This window comes from Geotrypetes seraphini, chromosome 11 (genome assembly GCF_902459505.1).
Source record: "Geotrypetes seraphini chromosome 11, aGeoSer1.1, whole genome shotgun sequence".
Taxonomy (NCBI): Eukaryota; Metazoa; Chordata; class Amphibia; order Gymnophiona; family Dermophiidae; genus Geotrypetes; species Geotrypetes seraphini.
In genome coordinates this window covers 68,162,055-68,181,903 of record NC_047094.1, presented here as the reverse complement: position 1 = coordinate 68,181,903, position 19,849 = coordinate 68,162,055, and the positions used below count along the sequence as shown (strand labels likewise).

General features: G+C 45.3%; 1 protein-coding gene across 2 annotated transcripts in view; it reads right to left on the bottom strand.

Moving 5' to 3' along the window:
* Positions 1-10,714: 10,714 nt before the first annotated feature.
* Positions 10,715-19,849, bottom strand: part of LOC117345547 (toll-like receptor 13) — a 40,537-nt gene continuing 31,402 nt past the window's right edge. For both annotated transcript variants that reach the window (XM_033914354.1, XM_033914355.1), the window contains exon 2: positions 10,715-14,448. In XM_033914354.1, the coding sequence (XP_033770245.1) occupies positions 11,562-14,396 (2,835 nt within the window). In that variant the 5' untranslated portion in view covers positions 14,397-14,448 and the 3' untranslated portion in view covers positions 10,715-11,561. The remainder of the gene's footprint in view (positions 14,449-19,849) is intronic.

Sequence of the window (19,849 nt, the reverse complement as noted above, 5' to 3'; positions counted from 1 at the left end):
TTTTTTGTAATAGTAATCAGGCACGGAAGAGGATGGAGAGAGATTCTAATCGCTCTCCTCTCTGGTGAGGTGATCGCCTATGTGTTTAGACTCTGGCTTGTGGTGGCGTAAGAGGAGTCTGGTCCCTCGCAGGTCGGGGAGAGGGGCGGAGCAGGGCTCCCACACTGCCTCTCCTCTGCTGGGCTCTGGGCTCTGTGGCAAAAGGCTGCGCTGCTGGGAAGAGGAGTCGGGTCCCTCGCAGGTCGGGGAGAGGGGCGGAGCAGGGCTCCCACGCTGTCTCTCCTCTGCTGGGCTGTGAGAAAAAAGATGTCCGCGCTGCTGGGAGTGGAGTCGGGTCCCTCGCAGGTCGGGGAGAGGGGCGGAGCAGGGCTCCCACGCTGCCTCTCCTCTGCTGGGCTCTGGGCTCTGTGGCAAAAGGCTGCGCTGCTGGGAAGAGGAGTCGGGTCCCTCGCAGGTCGCGGAGAGGGGCGGAGCAGGGCTCCCACGCTGCCTCTCCTCTGCTGGGCTGTGAGAAAAAAGATGTCCGCGCTGCTGGGAGTGGAGTCGGGTCCCTCGCAGGTCGGGGAGAGGGGCGGAGCAGGGCTCCCACGCTGCCTCTCCTCTGCTGGGCTCTGGGCTCTGTGGCAAAAGGCTGCGCTGCTGGGAAGAGGAGTCGGGTCCCTCGCAGGTCGGGGAGAGGGGCGGAGCAGGGCTCCCACGCTGCCTCTCCTCTGCTGGGCTGTGAGAAAAAAGATGTCCGCGCTGCTGGGAGTGGAGTCGGGTCCCTCGCAGGTCGGGGAGAGGGGCGGAGCAGGGCTCCCACGCTGCCTCTCCTCTGCTGGGCTCTGGGCTCTGTCCTCTATAAAGTGTTAAGACAGGATCGCCAATAAATAAGTTGTCTTTGAAAGGTGTCAAATTTCTAGTGCAGAGGAAATGATTGTAAAAGCTCAACTTCAGAGGACAACTATGTCATAAGGTTGAAGGATCCACTATTCAAAAAACAAGGGAATCCCTGAGAACCATAAATTGTATTCACACTCTATGAAAATAGGTCTCAATAATAAAGCAAACAACAAAATAGTAATACTCTACTTCTAAAGAGATATCTAAAAACATGCTTTTATATATGAGTATATCTTAAAAAGTGCTTTTTAAATACATATATATGAATTAGAAAATAGAAACTGGAAGGAATGTAATGTAATGTAATTTATTTCTTATATACCGCTAAACTCCGTTAGGATTCTAAGCGGTTTACAGAAAAATAGACAATAGGGTGCATTAAAATTATAAGTAAAATAGGTACTTAGAAATTCCCTTACTGTCCCGAAGGCTCACAATCTAACTAAAGTACCTGGAAAAATGACAATTAGTAGAGTAATGAAGAAATAAAATAGAGAATAGATGAGAAAAATAAGAAAATAAACATTCTAATAAGATTACAATGATCTAAAGTACTTTGAAAGGTTGGAGAGGGGTAGCTCCCATTCCATTCCACTAGACTGGGGTAGGCAATTCTGGTCCTCAAGAGCCAAAGGCAGGTCAGGAACAATTCTCAAAAGAGCTCCTGGTATCAAAATACTTATGGAGCCTTAGTCTACTCATCATCACAATAAAAAACCTTCCAACAATCCATATTTTAACAATTTATTATAAATGGAACTTTGTACTGAACTGGCATTAAGTTTATTTGTTTTTTAAATCTTTCTCCATATCAAAAGCAGCATTTGTCCATGATCAATGGTTGGCAGTTTTTTGCTTCACTTCATCAGGGCCAATAGGGCATTAAACTTTTAGTTGCTTCTGAACAGCCAAGAAGGTTTCTAACATAAAGCTCATAAAATTCACTTTCTGAGAACTATAAAAAAGCATTTTTGAGATATCTCTTTAGAAGTAGAGCAGTGTTTTACAACCTTTTTACACCTATGGACTGGCAGAAATAAAAGAATTATTCTGTGGACCGGCGGTTGAAGAACACTGGGCTAAGTCGTGGGCCAGACCCCTCCCATCTCTACCCAATCTCCACCCCAGACCCTGCCCCCTGTGGCGTTGCCGGTGCCCGTATATATGATTGGCTCCGGTCAGCGCTCAGAACAGCCTGCGTCCTACTTGCTTCCAGAGAGGGCTGGAAGTCCTGCTGGTTCCTCAATTCAATAAAGAAGCAAGAACAGGTCAAATAGTCAGTTTTAAGTGAAAATAAAGCCCCACTTTATTGTGGTTATCAATCCTGAACAGGGTTCAGTCCATTCTTCTCATAAACACAAGAAAACATGAAAAAATAAAACTGAGTTTGTAAAAACAAACAACTCACACCTTTCTTGCAGGTATCACAGGTAAGTATAAGAGTTCAGTCCCAATAGTTCTGCCTTTGGCAAACACAATAGTTCTTGCCTTTGGCAAGCTATAACACTTCCTTTAAATAAAGACAGTGCTGTGCCCAAGCCTAGATAGAAGCAGGCCTGGTCCCAACGAACTTAACAGTAGTTGGTGGGGGAGGGGAGTAGCCGAATCCACTAATTAAACTCTGTGTAAAACAGAATGCCACAAATGGCCCCACAATCCCAACCAAGGATATTATGTGGATTCTTCCCCAATAAACTACCATCCCAGGCACACAGTCAAAATTGAAGCTTTTCTTACTTTCAAAAAAACACATAAAACAAACAGTCCAGCAAAAATAAACCTGGAAAAAAGGTTTCCAATCTCAGGCACCTTGCAGTGAGCTCTGCACTGCTTACTTGCTTCCCACAGGTGCAAACAGGTTCTACTGAAAGAAGCTCAAAAGATTGCTAGCATAAGTACAACAAAAAGAAACCAGTAAGAGTACTTAGCTTTCTTCCATGGAGTAAGCTTCTGTATTCATGACAGTTTCCATACAGTCCATGGGCTCTGGTTCAGCTAGCTGGTTGGCTTCAGAGACAGGGGTTGTATCCACCATCTCCACATCCTGCAAGTAGTGAGGTTCAGGAGAGCAGTCCTGTAAACCTCCTTCCTGGGCTGACCCAGGGCAGACTGCCTGCCTCCTCCTCAGTGCAGCCTCAAGAGCATTGAGGCGACCACGCCCTGTTCTAAGAGGGTGCAGGGCAGCCTGCAGCTTCTGCTTAGTTCTCACAGGACTTCTAATCAAGTCCTGCAGCTGGGAGTTAGCTGAGTCAGAGGAATGGTTCTGGGGCTGATCTATGCTGTTCCACTCATAGTCCTCACCTCCCCAGGGATTTGTACGCTGAATTTTAAGAGGCAACTCAGAGCCTACCTTCCTATTGTGGTTTGCTCTGTCACACTGGTTGGCCCTTTTTACAGCCAGGCTAGGTTTAGGCATAGCCTTTCCTGGCACAAGCCGAGCTTTAGGGCTAGGGTTGTGACACCCCATAATAGTACTAATTGTAACACTATTTTTTCTATTCATTTTTCAGATACACAATATAATCTTATTAACAACACATAATAGTTAACCACAAATTCAAAATTAAACTACACAAAGCACAGTGACAGCAGATGTAAATTCTCAAACTTGACATAATTCAATCACTAAATTCAAAAATAAAATCATTCCCCCCTACCTTTGTTGTTTTCCTCCCTCCATGCTATGCCTTACCTTCTGGCCTGCTCCTGCCTGGCCATTTTATGCCACTCCCTGTATTATCTTCAGGCCGGCTCCCTCTTCCTCACTGATGCAGTGCACAAAGCTGCGGGCAGTAGCTCCTTGCACATCCCGTGCCTCGTCTGGAAGCCTTCCCTCTGATGTTGCAACATCAGAAAGAAGGCTTCCGGTTCAGGTGCAGGATGCCCGTAGGAGCCACTGCCTGTGGCTTTGTGTACTGAATCAGTGATGAAGAGGGAGCTGGCTCGAAGATAACACTGCAACGATCTCACCGTGGACCGGCAGTTGAAGAACACTGTTTTGGGCCTGATGCACGTGCTGGCCCTGTGGACCAGCAGGAAATTTCTGTGGACCAGCACCGGTCCATGGACCGGTGGTTGAAGAACACTGAAGTAGAGTATTACTATTTTGTTTGCTTTATCACGGAGAATGATTTTCATAGAATTAGGATGAAGGATGCCAGAAATCCCAAATGTGTACTCTATGGCTAATTGAAGCATTCAAAGACAACCTCAAGCTCAGCCATAAAACTTGTAAGGTAAACCTCAACTTTGGGAGAATATGCTTTGGAAAGGGTCAGATAAAGGAAACTTTGTCGCTCAGCTGCTTAAAGCTGGGAAACCAAGCAAACACAAGCATAGAAGGAAAAGAATGAGAAAAGAAAGATCAGATCTGCAACTTAAGGATTGCTTTTGGATGAGCATATAAATTTAGTCAAAGAATGTTTCTGAAAACTCATCTGTCATTATTGACTGGAGACTCAATCATCATCTATACATTTGCTAAACAATACTTGTTTGAAATAAAAATAAAACTACTTTATGAAGCTCTTTACCCATTTTTGTAGCAAGGCAAATGCATCATCTTAAAATTAAAAAAAGATGGAATATAGGTGTATTTATCTCAGATATTTGCTTCATTTATAGAAATACAGAGGTCATAGATTGCCGAGCAAACTCTGCAATGCTTGACTTAGCCCTTAATGTAGCATCTCCTTGTCACTATTTTTACAGTAACTCTCAAGCAACCAGAAACTACAGTTATCCAGCATCTACCAATTCCCATAGATGCTGGATAACTGAGAGTTTACTGTATATTTCAGACATATATTTTCTTTTCTTTTTTTTCTTTTGCAAATGTCTCTTTCATGATGTACACACAGACAGCTAGCTGCTAATTGGGAGAGGTAAAAATGTTTGCTCTGAAAGGCAGAAGCACTGGACCTTGAAGGAAACAAAATTCGCCAAATGGGCCTCTAGATCAGTGTTTTTCAACCTTTTGACACCTATGGATCGGCGGAAATAAAATAATTATTTTGTGGACCAGCACTGGTCTGCGAACCGGCAGTTGAAGAACACTGGGCTAAGTCATGCCCATCTCCACCCAATCTCTGCTCCAGGCCCTGCCCCCATAATAGTACTAATTGTAACACCATATTTTCCATTCATTTTTCATATATACACACAATATAATTGTATTAACACCACATAATGGTTAACCACAAAATTAAAATACACAAAGCACACTGTACGCTTTTCAACATTCATTCCTACCAGAAAACAGATAACCCCATGCAAATGCAAGACCAAAAACTAAAAGTACTAATATTCACAAACAAATCCTAAGATGCAAAACTGCAAGCAGTACAACCCCAGAGGAAAAGAAACAAATGCATTTCTTCCTGAACAGACAGCAGATGAAAATCAATTACTAAATAAAAAAATAAAAGCATTCCCCCTATCCTTGTCTCTCTCCTTCCATGCTGTGCCTTGCCTTCTGACCTGTCCCCCGGTGTTATCTGCAGGCCGGTCCATAGTGCGATCAATGCAGCGTCTTCAGGCCAGCTCCCTGAGTGCTGAGGTGCACAAAGCTGTGGGCAGCGGCTCCTCGCATGCGTCCAACTCCTCATCTGGAAGCCTTCCCTCTGACATTAGGATGTCAGAGAGAAGGCTTCCGGTTCAGGCGCAGGACGCGCTTAGGAGCCTTTTCCCATGGCTTTGTGCACTGCAGCACTCAGGGAGCCGGCCTGAAGACGCTGCATTGATCGCACCGTGGACCGGTGGCTGAAGAACATTGTCTTGGGCCCGATGGACGTGCCGGCCCTGTGGACCTGCAGAAAATTTCTGCGGACCAGCACTAGTCCATGGACCGGCGGTTGAAGAACATTGCTCTAGGTCAGCGATGGCGAACCTATGGCACGTGTGCCAACTGTGGCACGCGAAGGCCTTGCAGCTGGCACGTGCAGGGCCGCCATCAGGGCAGTACTACCAGGGGGTGCACAGGAGAGAGAGCTGAACGGGGACGATGGGGGACCCGTGGGGTTAAATATAATTCGAGCCGCGAGGCTCGTCTTCTACTCCGACTGCCCTGCCACTCACACAGCCGATCGGAAATCTTCCCCGACGTTAGCGCTGACGTCGGGGAAGACTTCTGATCGTCTATGTGTGCGCGGCGGGACAGGCAGGAAATAGAAGACAAGCCTACGCGGCTCGAGCTACATTTTGCTGAGAAAGTTGCTAAGATGGGCTGGGAGGCAAACGGGGAACACAAAAGGTGGAGGGAGTGCGTTTTGGACACAAGGCATGAACTTGGGAGAGAGGAAGGGAGGGAAAGAGATGCTGAGGTGGGGGAGAGAATGGGTTTTTGCACACAGAAGGCATGAACTTGGGAGAGAGGAAGGGAGGGAAAGAGATGCTGAGGTGGGGGAGGGAATGCATTTTTGGACACAGAAGGCATGAACTTGGGAGAGAGGAAGGGAGGGAAAGAGATGCTGAGGTGGGGGAGGGAATGGGTTTTTGCACACAGAAGGCATGAACTTGGGAGAGAGGAAGGGAGGGAAAGAGATGCTGAGGTGGGGGAGGGAATGGGTTTTTGGCACAGAAGGCATGGACTTGGGAGAGAGGAAGGGAGGGAAAGAGATGCTGAGGTGGGGGAGGGAATGGGTTTTTGCACACAGAAGGCATGGACTTGGGAGAGAGGAAGGGAGGGAAATAGATGCTGAGGTGGGGGAGGGAATGTGTTTTTGGACACAGAAGGCAAGGACTTGGGAGAGAGGAAGGGACGGAAAGAGATGGTTGTGTACACGGGGAATAGAAGAAAGGAGAATTTTTGGTCATAGGGAGGGAGTGAGGTACAGACAGTGGCATACCAAGGTGGGGGGTTTTACGCCCCAAGGGGGTGCACAGCTGGCCACCCTCCAGTGTTCTCCCTAGGCTGGCAAACTGCGTCTCTTTAGCCACTTGAGTGCCACCGCCGCCATTGGGAACAGGCCGGTGCCAAGTTCTCCCTGCTTTTCCCTGTGGGGCCGACCAACTCTCGCCACCCGCGTCAATTCTAATGTCGAAGAGGACGTTCTGGGCCAGCCAATCGCTGCCTGGCTGGCTCAGAACGTCCTCTCCGATGTTAGAATTGACGTCGAGTGGCGAGAGTTGGTCGGCCCCGCGGGGAAGAGAAGCAGGGCGAACTCGGCGCCGGCCTGTTCCCGATAGCGGCAGTGGCAGCCTATTCCCCAGTGGTGGTGGCAGCATTTTCCCAATAGTGGTGGCATAGGGGAGGGCAAGGAGAAAGAAAGAAAGGGGGGGACAGGGAGCCAGAAAAAAAAAAAAAGAAAGAGGGCTGGGTGAAACAAAGAAAAATGGGGCACGGAGAGAGAGAGAAAGACAGACATACAGAATGAAAGGGGGTATGGAGAGAGAAAAAGAAAGAAGGGGCAGGGTGAAACAAAGAAAAAGTTTGGGGAGGGAATGAGGTCTGGAGGAGAGGAAGCATACAGGAGGCTGAAAAAAGGGAAGAAATATTGGATGCACAGTCAGAAGAATAAAGTGCAACCAGAGACTGATGAAATTACCAAAGGTAGGAAAATGATTTTATTTTCAATTTAGTGATCAAAATGTGTCAGTTTTGAGAATTTATATATGCTGTCTATATTTTGCACTATGGCCCCCTTTTACTAAACCGCAATAGCGTTTTTTAGCGCAGGGAGCCTATGAGCTTCAAGAGCAGCGTGGGGCATTCAGCGCAGGTCCCTGCGCTAAAAACCGCTATCGCGGTTTAGTAAAAAGGGAGGGGGAATATTTGTCTATTTTTGTATAGTTGTTACTGAGGTGACATTGCATAAAGTCATCTGCCTTGACCTCTTTGAAAACCCGCGGAATATAAATGATAATTAACATTTTCTCTGTGTACAGCGTGCTTTGTGGTTTTAAAATTTTATTGTTGGTAGGTCATTTTGACTTGGCCACAAAGGTAAGGGGGAGGGAGGGGAGCTGCTGAAAGAGTCTACCTTGACGTGGTTGCAGGCTTACAAATCTTTTGGTCAAAGAGTGCGGCGACAGAGAAAAGTACGGTATGTGTGTATTCGGCCCATGAATGAAATCATTAAAACATTATAAATTGCCAATAAATTGAAATGAAAACCAAAGGATTGTGAATCAAATTGATTCTCTGACAATACAAAGATTCCAACCTTTAAAAATGATGTTACATAGTTCAGGCAACTTTATAAAGAGTTTTTAGATACTAAAATCTTGTTATTAAGGTTTAATTGACGTGCTGGCACTTTGAGGAAATTCTTTGGTTTTGTGCGGCAGTTTGGGCACTCGGGCTCAAAAAGGTTAGCCATCACTGCTCTAGGTAATGCTAATAAACAGGCACTTTAATCTTTTTTGTTCTTTTGAAATTAAAAATATTTTTCCTTTCCCAGGAATCTGTCCTATCTGTAACCATCCTAATTTTTTTAAGTTGCCATAATAAATAACAATGACTACCTCATTGCTAACAATTACAACCTCACTTGGACCCTTCAGGTCCACCTCCCTTAAGATTCTCAACATCTTGTTTCAGTGTTCCTTTCATTCTGGGGGTTTTCCTGTCTTGATAACATACACCTTATGTGGGGTCATGGGAAGTACAGAAGAAGCCATCTGAGTGTTGGAGAGATATGCCTAGCAAAATACCCCCTTTCTATTAATTAGTGCTCTCCAACTACACCTGAGAACTAACATCAAAGATAACCTCCTAAGACATCCAACTGTAATACATAACATCACAAAAGTGTCCAGTGCCCCCACTGCCAGCTGGGTTTTCAGGATAACAACAATAAATATGCATGAGGTATTTACTGGGTTTGCAATGTATACAAAAATGATCTCATGGATATTCATTATGACAGGTTTGGGATACCCAGTTATAACATCTGTGAAAATGGAATGAAGGATGCAGGCATGGGTGACTGGTAATAGTTTGTGAGGTGGACAGAATAATGTCTTAAAATAAAAATTGGATTCTCTTTGATTATCTGCAAACAGTTCCTACAGCAATGATCAAAAAGTTAATTATATAACATAGTTAATGACAGCAGATAACGATCTGAATGGTTCATCCAGTCTGCCCATTAGTTACATGCATTATAAATTCACTAGTCTTTAAGCCTGTTACATTAACGGGTGCTAGAATAAATGTCTGTCTCTTTGTCTCCTTAGCCGCTGTGTCTTTCTTTCTCTCTCTCTCTCTCCTTGGCCGCTGTCTTTTTTTCTTTGTCTCTCTTTCTTTTGCCACTGTCTGTCTCTCTGGCCCCCTGTCTGTCTCTCTGGCCCCCTATCTGTTTGTCATTCTTTCTGTCTGTGTCTCTCCCTGGCCCCTTGTCTGTCTTTCTTTCTATCTCTCTGTCTCTCTCCCTGGCCCACCCTGCCTATCTCTCTCTGCCCCCCCCCCCCCGAGAAAACCAAGATTGCTGCCTGCCCCCCAGCACACCCCTCCCCCAAAGCAGCCCCTTTTCCCTCTCCCCCTCCACTTCCCTGTGCAGCAGTAGCAGTTGGACGCCTTGCAGCACCTCGGACACCCTCCTGCCGTTGCTCTCTCCACCGCACACACCGCACATCTAACACAGCCAGAGTCACAAATCACGCTTTCAGGGATCACGCTGTTGTAAGTGTGCATGCACACTTAGGGTTTTATTATAGGAGACTGTGTAACTCTAATCAGTGCACCCCAAATCTAGGTATTCAATACTAGTGCCCAAGGCATGGCCCAGCATTGAATATCCAGGGAATGTTCACTGCCACCTGCTTAATTTTACTCCCCCTTATTATGAAAATTTACCCTTAAACTAATTAGTGAGGATATAGGACAGACATAGTCATAAAACAGGCCAAGGAGGCCACATTTGGTGTGTGGTATTTAATATTAAAAGTATTTTCCGCATCCAGATATTTCCTGAACGTTGTAGTTTTTCGAGGCATGCTCTAAAGAAGTCTAATAGAGTCCATCTTGAGAGCATCTCATTGCAATTCACAAATAATTACGTTTTCTCTTTCAAGGCATGTAGGGATAATTTTATTGTTTGTATTAAAAGTTTATAAACAGCTGTCTATTAATGCTAAAATTTAAAAGAGCCTAAAAGGCAGAAAGCAATGCAGTGAGATTATAAAGACATCTTTAATAGCAAAGATAAATATGGATAATCTCAGTTCTATCAGGATAGGCACAGTTGACAATTCCAGGCCTTCACTGAGGCAAAAATCTTCCAAAGTCCTGCCCAAGATAAATGGGAAAGCTCTGCCTTTTAAGTTGGGGCAGATGATTTTTTTTTCTAATTTCTTCCATCTGACAAACTGTCACAAATGAAACTCACGTTAGAGAATAAAATTTCTGGACCGTTAAGTGGTGGCATACTTCACCTGTTTAATTTTCAAAAAGGGGGGAGGCAGGCAAGATTAACACACGCTCATGTAGCTTTACCTTTTCCCCTGGTTTTTGAAAATAGTCATGAAACTGCTCTAGGTGGGGTAATTAGCCTAATGCGCCTTACCGTCACTCCGTACTTGAGCGCGATGCCCTACAGCGTATCGCCGTCGCCCACCCGGTGCTCCACGTAGCTCTCGGCCAGAGGCGCAGTAACACTAGCCTACTGCCGTAGGAGCGCGTTTTGGTGCGGGCCAGGCTCTGGGAGAGCTCACGCAGACCTGTATCACGAAAAACAGCACTACCGGCCAAAGTTTATTTTTAAAGTTTAAAGCCGCTGCGGCGGCTCCTAGCACTATCGCTGTCTGCGTCGGAAGCCTTCTCCGATGCAGGTGTAGCTAATTAGAGGAGCCGCCGCAGCGGCTTTAAACTTTAAAATAAACTTCGGCCGGTAGTGCTGTTTTTCCTTGATGGAGATGTGCGCGAGCAGGGAGGCGAGCCCTTTTCAAGGGGGCGAGACAGACTTCTGAGGAGCTTCGGAGGCTGTTAGCCCCGCAGAGACTGAGCAGCCGTGCCAACCCCGCTCTCCCTCTCAGCTTGCGGCAGCGGTGGTAAGCCCGATGCGTGTAAGCGCGTAGGTCGGAAGCGGAAGACGGGCCTCAGCATTTTGTAGGGTTGGGTATGGCGTCGCTGTGTAGGGCAGAAGCGGAAGGTGGGTCCTCAGCACCGGCCGGGTGGCGTCTGGCGTCACCGTGTAGGGCGGAAGCGGGAGGCGGGTCCTCAGCACCGGCCAGGCGGCTCTCGCCACCGGCCCCCAGGAGCTTGAGGCTGGCGGCGGACATGGCTGGCGTGGCATGGTGGAGGAGGAACAGAGTTCGGTGACGTAAAACCCGCGCATGCGCAATTGTGTTTTCGCGACGGATCAGGGAACACGATTTTTTAGTGCGCATGCGCGTCCTACCATTTTATTATATTAGATGATTAAATTGTCTTTTTTCTTTATGCTTAAGCTGAACTCCGCACAATAAAGATTACTGCTTTTCTCTCCCTACCTTGTTACCTAACAGGAAGCAGAACTTTTCATCTTTGCAAGATTATGGCAGGCACACAAATTACTCTACTCTTAGGGGAAGAAATTTTATTCGTAGCTTTATATTGTACCACTTAATGCAAAACTGCTCTTCCTAATAAATCTCTCCAAAACAATTCACAAACTTCAAAATCTGGGACTGAAAACCTCTGTATTGATCAAAAGAAACAAACTGGGTATCATTTTTGTTCTTAGCAGTCATGGATCTAGTTACACTACTATGCTAGATTGACTGCTGTCCTCTTCAGATGAGGGACTTCCCTTCAAGGCTTTCCGGACCTTTGTCCAGAAAAGCTTTTGTGCCTCTGGCTCCAAAGGCCAGTTGATGTAGGTCTTCTTCAGCATTACCTTCCTCATTCTGTGATAGGCAGAGAGTTCTCTGTCAGGGATCTTCTCCAAGAAGATTAATACAAGAACATCCTTCAGTTCATCAAAGAGCCTGTAACTAGCCAGCTGGATCTCCAAAGAGCACCACTCACTTTGCAGGTAGCTCCTGCTGATTATGCAGATAGTTTTCCTGCTTTGATAGATACTATCCACAATATTATCTACAATGTCCCTCCCAAGTTCAAAATCTCTGTGGTGGAGGCAAAGTCGAAAGGAAGAAGGATTGTTAGTTTCCAGATTGGGCAGGAGCTCCTGTAATACCCAAGCCTCATCGCAGGAGTTGTAAGAGATGAAGGCGTCATACTTGAAGTGCTCTTCCTCTTTCCATCTCCAATATTCATTGAACCAAGAGCGGAAAATATAGAAGTTGTATTTAATGCGCCAATAGTACTTTCGGTAAGTGACAGGAAGAAGCATGAAGAGAATCAGTGCTGGTGCTGTTCCCCAGAAAAGGCGCTGCCCTATATCTAGGAAGCAGATATGGGTATCAATGGCAGAAATGTAGGTTTGGGGGTTGGTTTCACAGGAGTAGTTGTAAGGATACACAATCTGCACTCTGCTATTGTTCAGCCAGCCCACAAACCAACTGTTCTGGCAGGTGCAGGTCAGAGGGCACTTGCGGAGGTCCAGATAGCTCAGGTTAGACAGGTTGGTTATTACACTGCTATTCACAATTTTCAAAGCATTTTTCATGAGAATGAGTGAGCCCAGATTGGTGAGATTGCCAAACACTTCCAGTGTAAGGGACCGCAGACCTATATTCTCCAGGTTCAGTTCTCGAAGGTTAGTCATGTTTTTGAAGATCCCAGCTGGCAGATTCTGGATGCCATTGCAGGCATCCGACAGGGTGAGGTAGCTCAGCTGGCTCAGATCATCAAATACATCTGGAGGTATGGAAAGAAGTTTGTTTCGGGCCAAGTAAAGGGATTTCAGAGAAGTGAGACCTTTGAAGAAGCTGGGTGGAATTATGTTAATTCCATAAGGCTGCTGAGCTTGAAGTTTGAGATCCAAAAGATTTTTCAACTTCTCAAATGGAGATATCTTTTCCTTGATGGAAATGTAATGCAGCTGGTTTCCTGCCAGATCCAGTACTTGGAGAGAATTGTGCACACAGGAAAACATGGTGCTGTCTATCTTACTGATCTGATTCCCATCCAGGTACAACTTAGACAAATTTCTCAAACCCTCGAAAGAAGAATTGTTTAAATGTCTGATTTTATTGCCTCCCAGGTCCAGAATGTAGAGATTTTGCAGGTTATGAAAGGTTTCGTTAAAGATCACAGACACCCTGTTGTTCCGCAAGTTCATGATCTGGAGGCTGGTGAGGTCCTCAAAGCTCTCTTTGTATAAGTCTGTTATGAGATTGTTATCGAGATGGAGGATCTGGAGTTTTTGAAGGTGTTTCAACGCATACCTGTTCAAGTTGGCAATGTTGTTAATGTTCAGTTTTAATTGTCGAAGTTGAGGAGCATAGGAAAAAGCATCATAGTCAACAGTCAAGATTCGGTTGAACCTGAAGGAGATATAGTGCAGCCTTTTGAACTCTGAGTGGTTACATTTTGGTAATTCAATCAACAGGTTATGCTCTACAATGAGAACTTCTAAATTCTCCTTTTTCTCAACAAACTCCAAGCAATCGATGGATTTGAGGACATTTCGGGACAAATCTAAAGTCTTGATCTCTGGGCAGCTGGTAAACATGCGACTGCTTAGTTTGCTGATAGAGTTATTGCGCAAAGAGAGTGTCTGCATGGTTTTATTCTGCAAGTAGGAGCATAGTTCAGACAGATTATGCGTATTATTCAGTCGCAACCCAGAATAGTCTATGTTATGTGCATTGATCATTCCATTTTTGAGAACCATAAATATATTTAAATCAAAATTGTTTGCCAGAAGCAAATGTGTCACATTTTGTAAGTTCACTTTGCCCAAAGTATGTTCTGTAATGTGATTGTTTGACAGATCGAGATGTTGGATATGTTCAAAAAGGTCAGGCTGACTATCCATGATACTTAGGTTATTATAACAGAGAGAGAGGTTGGAAAGAGATCTGGGAAACTTGGCAATATGCTTTAATGAATATAAAAGATTACCACAGAGATCCAAGGTTTGTAGATTTTTCAGAGGTGAGAGAGAGTGCACAACATCACTGAAATTGCCCAGGTTGTTGAAGGATAAGTTTAGTGTTACAAGACTCTTCAATAAATGGAAAGTACTTTCTTGAATTTTCTGGAGATTATTGTTTTGCAGCAGAAGGAGTGTTAAATTCCCAAGCCCCCAGAATGCCCCCTGTGAAAGGTTGGCTATTCTGTTGAAAGAAATATTTAGAATTCTCAGAGATGTCAGGTTCTCAAACGCTCCATCATAGATCATTTCCAGGTTATTGCAGTCCAGGCGTAGAAGAACTAGTTCTTGGAGGTGACTGAAGCTTCCCTGAGTCAGCTGGGTGATATTGTTGTGGGAAATGTTCAGGTAAAGGACATCTGATGGAAGATCAGAGATGGCACTCTCCACCTTCTGCAGGAACCGCTGGACACACATATAGCTGCTGGGGTTTCTGTAGTTTCTGATGCAGTTTCGGAAGCCATAGCTCTCCACCCCAGATAAAAAGAATATCTCAATATAAAAAACAGCGTAGATGGTCCCTACACCATTCATGTTTCCAGATCTCTCAAATGAACACAGCTGAACTTCTGGGCTGATATGTACTCTGTAAGGAGAAAAGGACATGTCAGTATGTGTAAATGCATATGATACACCGATCCTTATTGTATTAAGAGCTCACCCCATGCTTCCCTAACCTTTTTAAAAAGGGTTCCAGTGGTAATCTGGGAAATTATAGATTGGTAAAGAAGAACAACACCTCGCCTTGAGATACAAACAGTCCAAAGAACGGCAAGGGAGACGTCAAATCACCCAATGAGAGGATCTTTATTCATAAATGTTGTCCCAACAAGGATCCTAGTTTCAGCGTAATCAAGACACCTTCCTCGGAGGATACACATAAAAAAAACTCACTGAACGCACTGGCAGGCAAACATGAATTAATGAGAGAACGCCAACATGGATTTAGTCAAGGGAAATCTTGCCTCACCAATCTACTACATTTTTTGAAGGGGTGAATGAACATGTGGATAAAGATGAGCCTATTGACAGTGGCTTAGTAAGGGGGAGAGGAGGGCGCGCCCCAGGCACCTCCTATCCTCGTTTTGCCACTGCCTGTTGATATTGTGTATTTGGATTTTCATAAGGCATTTGACAAAGCACCTCATGAAAGACTTTTGAGGAAATTAGAAAGTCATTGGATAGGAGCTAATGTCTTATGAATTAAGAATTGGTTGAAAGACAGAAAACAGAGAGTAGGTATAAATGGCCTATATTCTAAATGGAGAAGGGTAAATCGTGGGGTTCCCCAAGGGACTGTGCTGGGACTGCTGCTTTTTAACATATTAATTAATGATCTAGAGATGGGAATAACTAGTGAGATAATTAAATTTGCTGGCTGCGAGCTGTTGAGAGCGAGTAAGACGCTACCAGAGATCCGAACAAAAACATTACCTTTTGCTTTATCGATGCCGAAGAGGAGAGGAAAAGGTGCCTCTGGAGCCTCAAGGCGCCCGGAGACTCCTCTCCAGACGACCATGGAGGATTTTTTGCGGCGATTAAACCAAGAGTTTGTTGTGTCGGGGAGTCGCCCACTGGAACCGCCAGAAAGGAGTGAGGCTGCGGTGAGTTTATCCATTAGAGCAACAAGGCCAAAGTGAACAGATGGACCTAACAACATTATTGGAATCTTCAATGAGGGAGGTAGCTATTCCAGCTACTCTATTAGCTACGGTGGTTTTATCACCGGACAAAAATTGGATACTACAGCTTTATTTTAAGAATAGACATAAATAATTTGTTGGACACAAAGTTCAAATATTTCCGGATGTGACAAGAGAATCTCAGAAACGAAGGAAATAACTCTTGCTTCTTAAGCCTGGGGTCACTGCAATGGGAGCATTATATCTTTTACGATATCCTTGCAAATGTATTGTAAAGTATAAGTCTTGCAATTATATTTTCTTTGAACCCTCTCAGTTGACAGGATTTCTCTCTAGGAAGCGCCTTGAAGGGGAGAAAGAAAAACTTTAATGTATACATTTACTCTTGTTCCACTCTCAACTAACCGCCTAATTTGTAATTTGAATTTCTCTTTTTTCTTTTAAATAGTTTTCTCACTCAGGTAGCACCTTGGATCCTCAATTTTGGGACTTTAATTTGATTGAGTAAATAGTAATCTAGTTATATTAAATGTCATTTCTTTTGTTAGCTATTATGTTGACTTAATCATATTCTGTACAAGAAGTTTATTCTTGATAATTTGTTTTAAAATATAAATAAAGAATTAAAAAAAATAAAAATAAAAAATTTGCTGATGACACAAAGTTGTTCAAAGTTGTTAAATTGCAAGAGGATTGTGAAAAATTGCAAGAGGACCTTGTGAGATGGTGAATCAAAATGGCAGATGACGTTTAATGTGAGCAAGTACAAAATGATGCATGTGGGAAAGAGGAACCTAAACTATAGTTATATGATGCAGGGTTCTATGTTAGGAGTGACTTCCCAGGAAAAGGATCCTAGGGCCCTAATGCACTAGAGCCAGCAATTGTCACTAAATCTGTTTTGACAGCTTTAGTAATGATCGCATTTACTGACCCAATGCACAAAATGGTTCACCGCATGTTTTTCCCCTTGATCGCCCATTTTCCAATTCAGCCATGCAAATTAGCTAAAACCCCATGCAAACTAGCCAAGTGATTGATGCACTAACATTTCTTGGCTATGCAGAAAAAAAACATGGGTTTTAGCGATCACTAATTCTTATTATGTTTTTCCTTCCTTATATTACAGTTCCCATGCCGAGCTCTATCTTTATAGAGAGGATGCGGTATATAAACTTAAGGTTTAGGTTAGTTTAAACAGGTCTGCCTGTTTTGTTTTTTCATATTTTTTTAATGACCCAGATATTTTGTGTGTGTTATACATGCAAAATATCTGTCCCATTAAAAAAAATGAAAAAAGCCTCCCCACCCCATCAATGACGGTTCTCCCCAATGAACGCTGGTGAACGTGGCACCAGAAATCCCCCCTGCACTAACACAAATTGGCAGGAGGGATGCCAACTCCCTCCTGCTACATCCACCCCACCCCTCCGCAGCAGTGAAATTACAGGAGAGATGCACGCTCCAGAGGTGCAGGGTAGGCAGTGCTCTATGTAGTTAAACTCTAGAATTCGGTGCTGGAGAATGTGGTGAAATCGGATAGCTTAGCAGGGTTTTAAAAAGATTTGGCAATTTCCTGAAAGAGAAGTCCATGGTGGCTAATGGAAATCCACTGCTTATTTATTTATTTTATTTTTAGTATTCATATACCACTTATAGCCGTGGAGGGGCATAATAAAAAAATAATCTAACGGCCTCTTTTACAAAGCTGCGCTAGCGGCTGCTGTGCGGCAACAGCCCCGAAGCCCTTTAAATCTCTATGGGTTTCGGGGCCGTTAGCACAGCGCAGCCGCTAGCGCGGCTTTATAAAAGAGGCTGTAAGTCCCCTTTTGGCCTAAGTTACTAGATGCTGAAGTTGGCAGCAGGGAAATGCCCATTCTCAAATAAAAGTCCAAAATGAGGTGTGGTTTTTTTTTTTAGAATGGCCTACCTCCACATTCAGCAATCTTCTCACCCAGATTGCCACTACGTCTATCCTTACAACACATTCCCAACCAAAAAATTGCCCAGGTCCCAAAACGCCCAAACCCAGACCTTTTAGGTGAAGGAGGGGCCAGTCCTTCACCTAAAAGCAGGGTTCTGTAACCGGCGTCTGTCAAAAAACAACACCGGTTACAGAATCCTGTAACTGTCCCTCCCCATCGGAATGATAGCGGCAGGAGAGATGCCTAATCTCTCCTGCCATGATTGCGATCCTCCCAAACTGCCGTGAACCGGCAGGAGCGATGCCCAATCTCTCCTGCCAGCACCTCCCCATCCCCCCGACAAAACCACGATTGCTGGCAGGAGGAATCTCAAGCCCTCCTGCCGGCACCCCCTACACCCCAGGACCCCGAACCGGCATGAGAGATGTTAAGCCTTCCTGCTCAGGGCCGGATTAACCAATAGGCCCAGTAGGCAAGTGCCTAGGGTCCAAAATGGTCAGGGGGGCCCGATGAAGGAGGGCATAAACATTGTTTTTTTCCAAATGGCGATGGCCCCCCGATCAGCAATGTGGGCCCCCCCGATTGGCAATGCGGCCCCCCTGATTGGCAACATGAGCCCCTCCATCAGCAACGCAGGCCCCTCCCATCGACAGAAAGTAATACAAACAAGCAACGCGGGTAAGAAAGGCATGGGAAACTGTAATTTTGCAAGCGGTGCTGCTTGCCCAAAGCTTCCCTCTGACGCAGCTTCCTGTTTCCGCCTGGGTGCATCAGAGGGAAGCTTTGGGCAAGCAGCACCGCTTGCAAAATTACAGTTCCCCTTGCCTTTCGTATCCGCGTTGCTCATTTGTATTACTTTCCATTGATGGGGGGCCCACGTTGCCGATCGGGGGGAGGCCCGCGTTACCGATCAGGAGGGGCCGCATTGCCAATCGGGGGGCCGCATTGCCAATTAATGCCTGGGGTGCGTCACCGTTCTAAAATTAAAAAATCGGAGTGAAAGGTGAGTAGTTAGATGGGCCTGGGGTGGAGGGAGAGAGAGAAGGGGCAAGGCAGATGATGGATGTGGGGAGACGGGAGACCGAAGGGAGCAGAGCAGATGATGGATGGAAGAAAGGGGCAGGTAGGGCAGATGATGGAAGTGGGGAGAAGGGAGACTGAAGGGAGTAGGGCAGATGATAGATATGGGAAGAAAAGGGCAGGGCAGATGATGGAAGTGGGGAGAAGAGAGACCAAAGTGAGCAGGGCAGATGATTGATGTGTGAAGAAAGGGGCAGGGCAGGGCAGATGATGGAAGTGGGGAGAAGGGAGACCGAAGGGAGCAGGGCAAATGATGGATGGAAGAAAGGGGCAGGCAGGGCAGATGATGGAAGTGGGGAGAAGGGAGACTGAAGCGAGTAGGGAAGATGATGGATTTAGGAAGAAAGGGGCAGGGCAGATGATGGAATTGGGGAGAAGGGAGACCAAAGGGAGCAGGGCAGATTATGGATGTGTGAAGAAAGGGGCAGGGCAGGACAAATGATGGAATTAGGGAGAAGGGAGACAGAAGGGATCAGGGCAGATGGATGTTGGAAGAAAGGGGCAGGGCAGGACAGATGATGGAAGTGGGGAGAAGGGAGCAGGGCAGATGATGGAAGTGGGGATAACTTGTGCCCAGCTCTCACCTCCTCACCACTGCTACTGCTTTCCCACATGCTGGATGGGGGGAAGAAGATAGAGTTAGTGAGATAGTGGAGGGGTGAAGGAAAGGGGTGGCAAGCTGTGAGTAGAGACAGTGAAAAGAGGGAAACTGAGGGCTGAATAGTAAGAAAGAATATATTTTAGACAGGCAGAAAATAGAGAAGACCAGAGAAAAAAAGGAAAGGGAAGAGAGAGGAGATAGATGCCAAAGAACGGGGAAGGACACCGAGATATCACATCCGAGTGAAGGAAATAAGAAGAGAGATGCTAAAAACCACAGGGGGGGAGGGAAGGAGAGATGGAAGGAGAGAGATGCCAAACTATGAGGGGAACAGAGGGAAGGTGATGGATGCCAGACCAAGGGGAGGGGAAGGGGGAGGGGGAGGGGGCAGGAGCAGAGATGGCAGAGGGAGACAAACATTTTCTGGAAGGGGCAGACATTGGATGGAAGGAAGAGAATGATGAGAAGATGAGGAAAGCAGAAACCAGACAACAAAGGTAGAAAAAAATTCTATTTGTTTTATTTATTTATTTTTGCTTTAGGATAAGGTATTATTGTAGCTGTGTTGATAATCGTTTATTAATAGAAAATGGAAATAAGGTGGTCCTGTTTATTGGACTAATTTTAATACTTATTTTTATTAATTCAGAGACCATAACTCCTTTCCTCAGGTCAGGACAGGGATACTGTAACAGCAGTATAGTTTACTGATCTGAAGAAAGAGGTTTTAACCTCTGA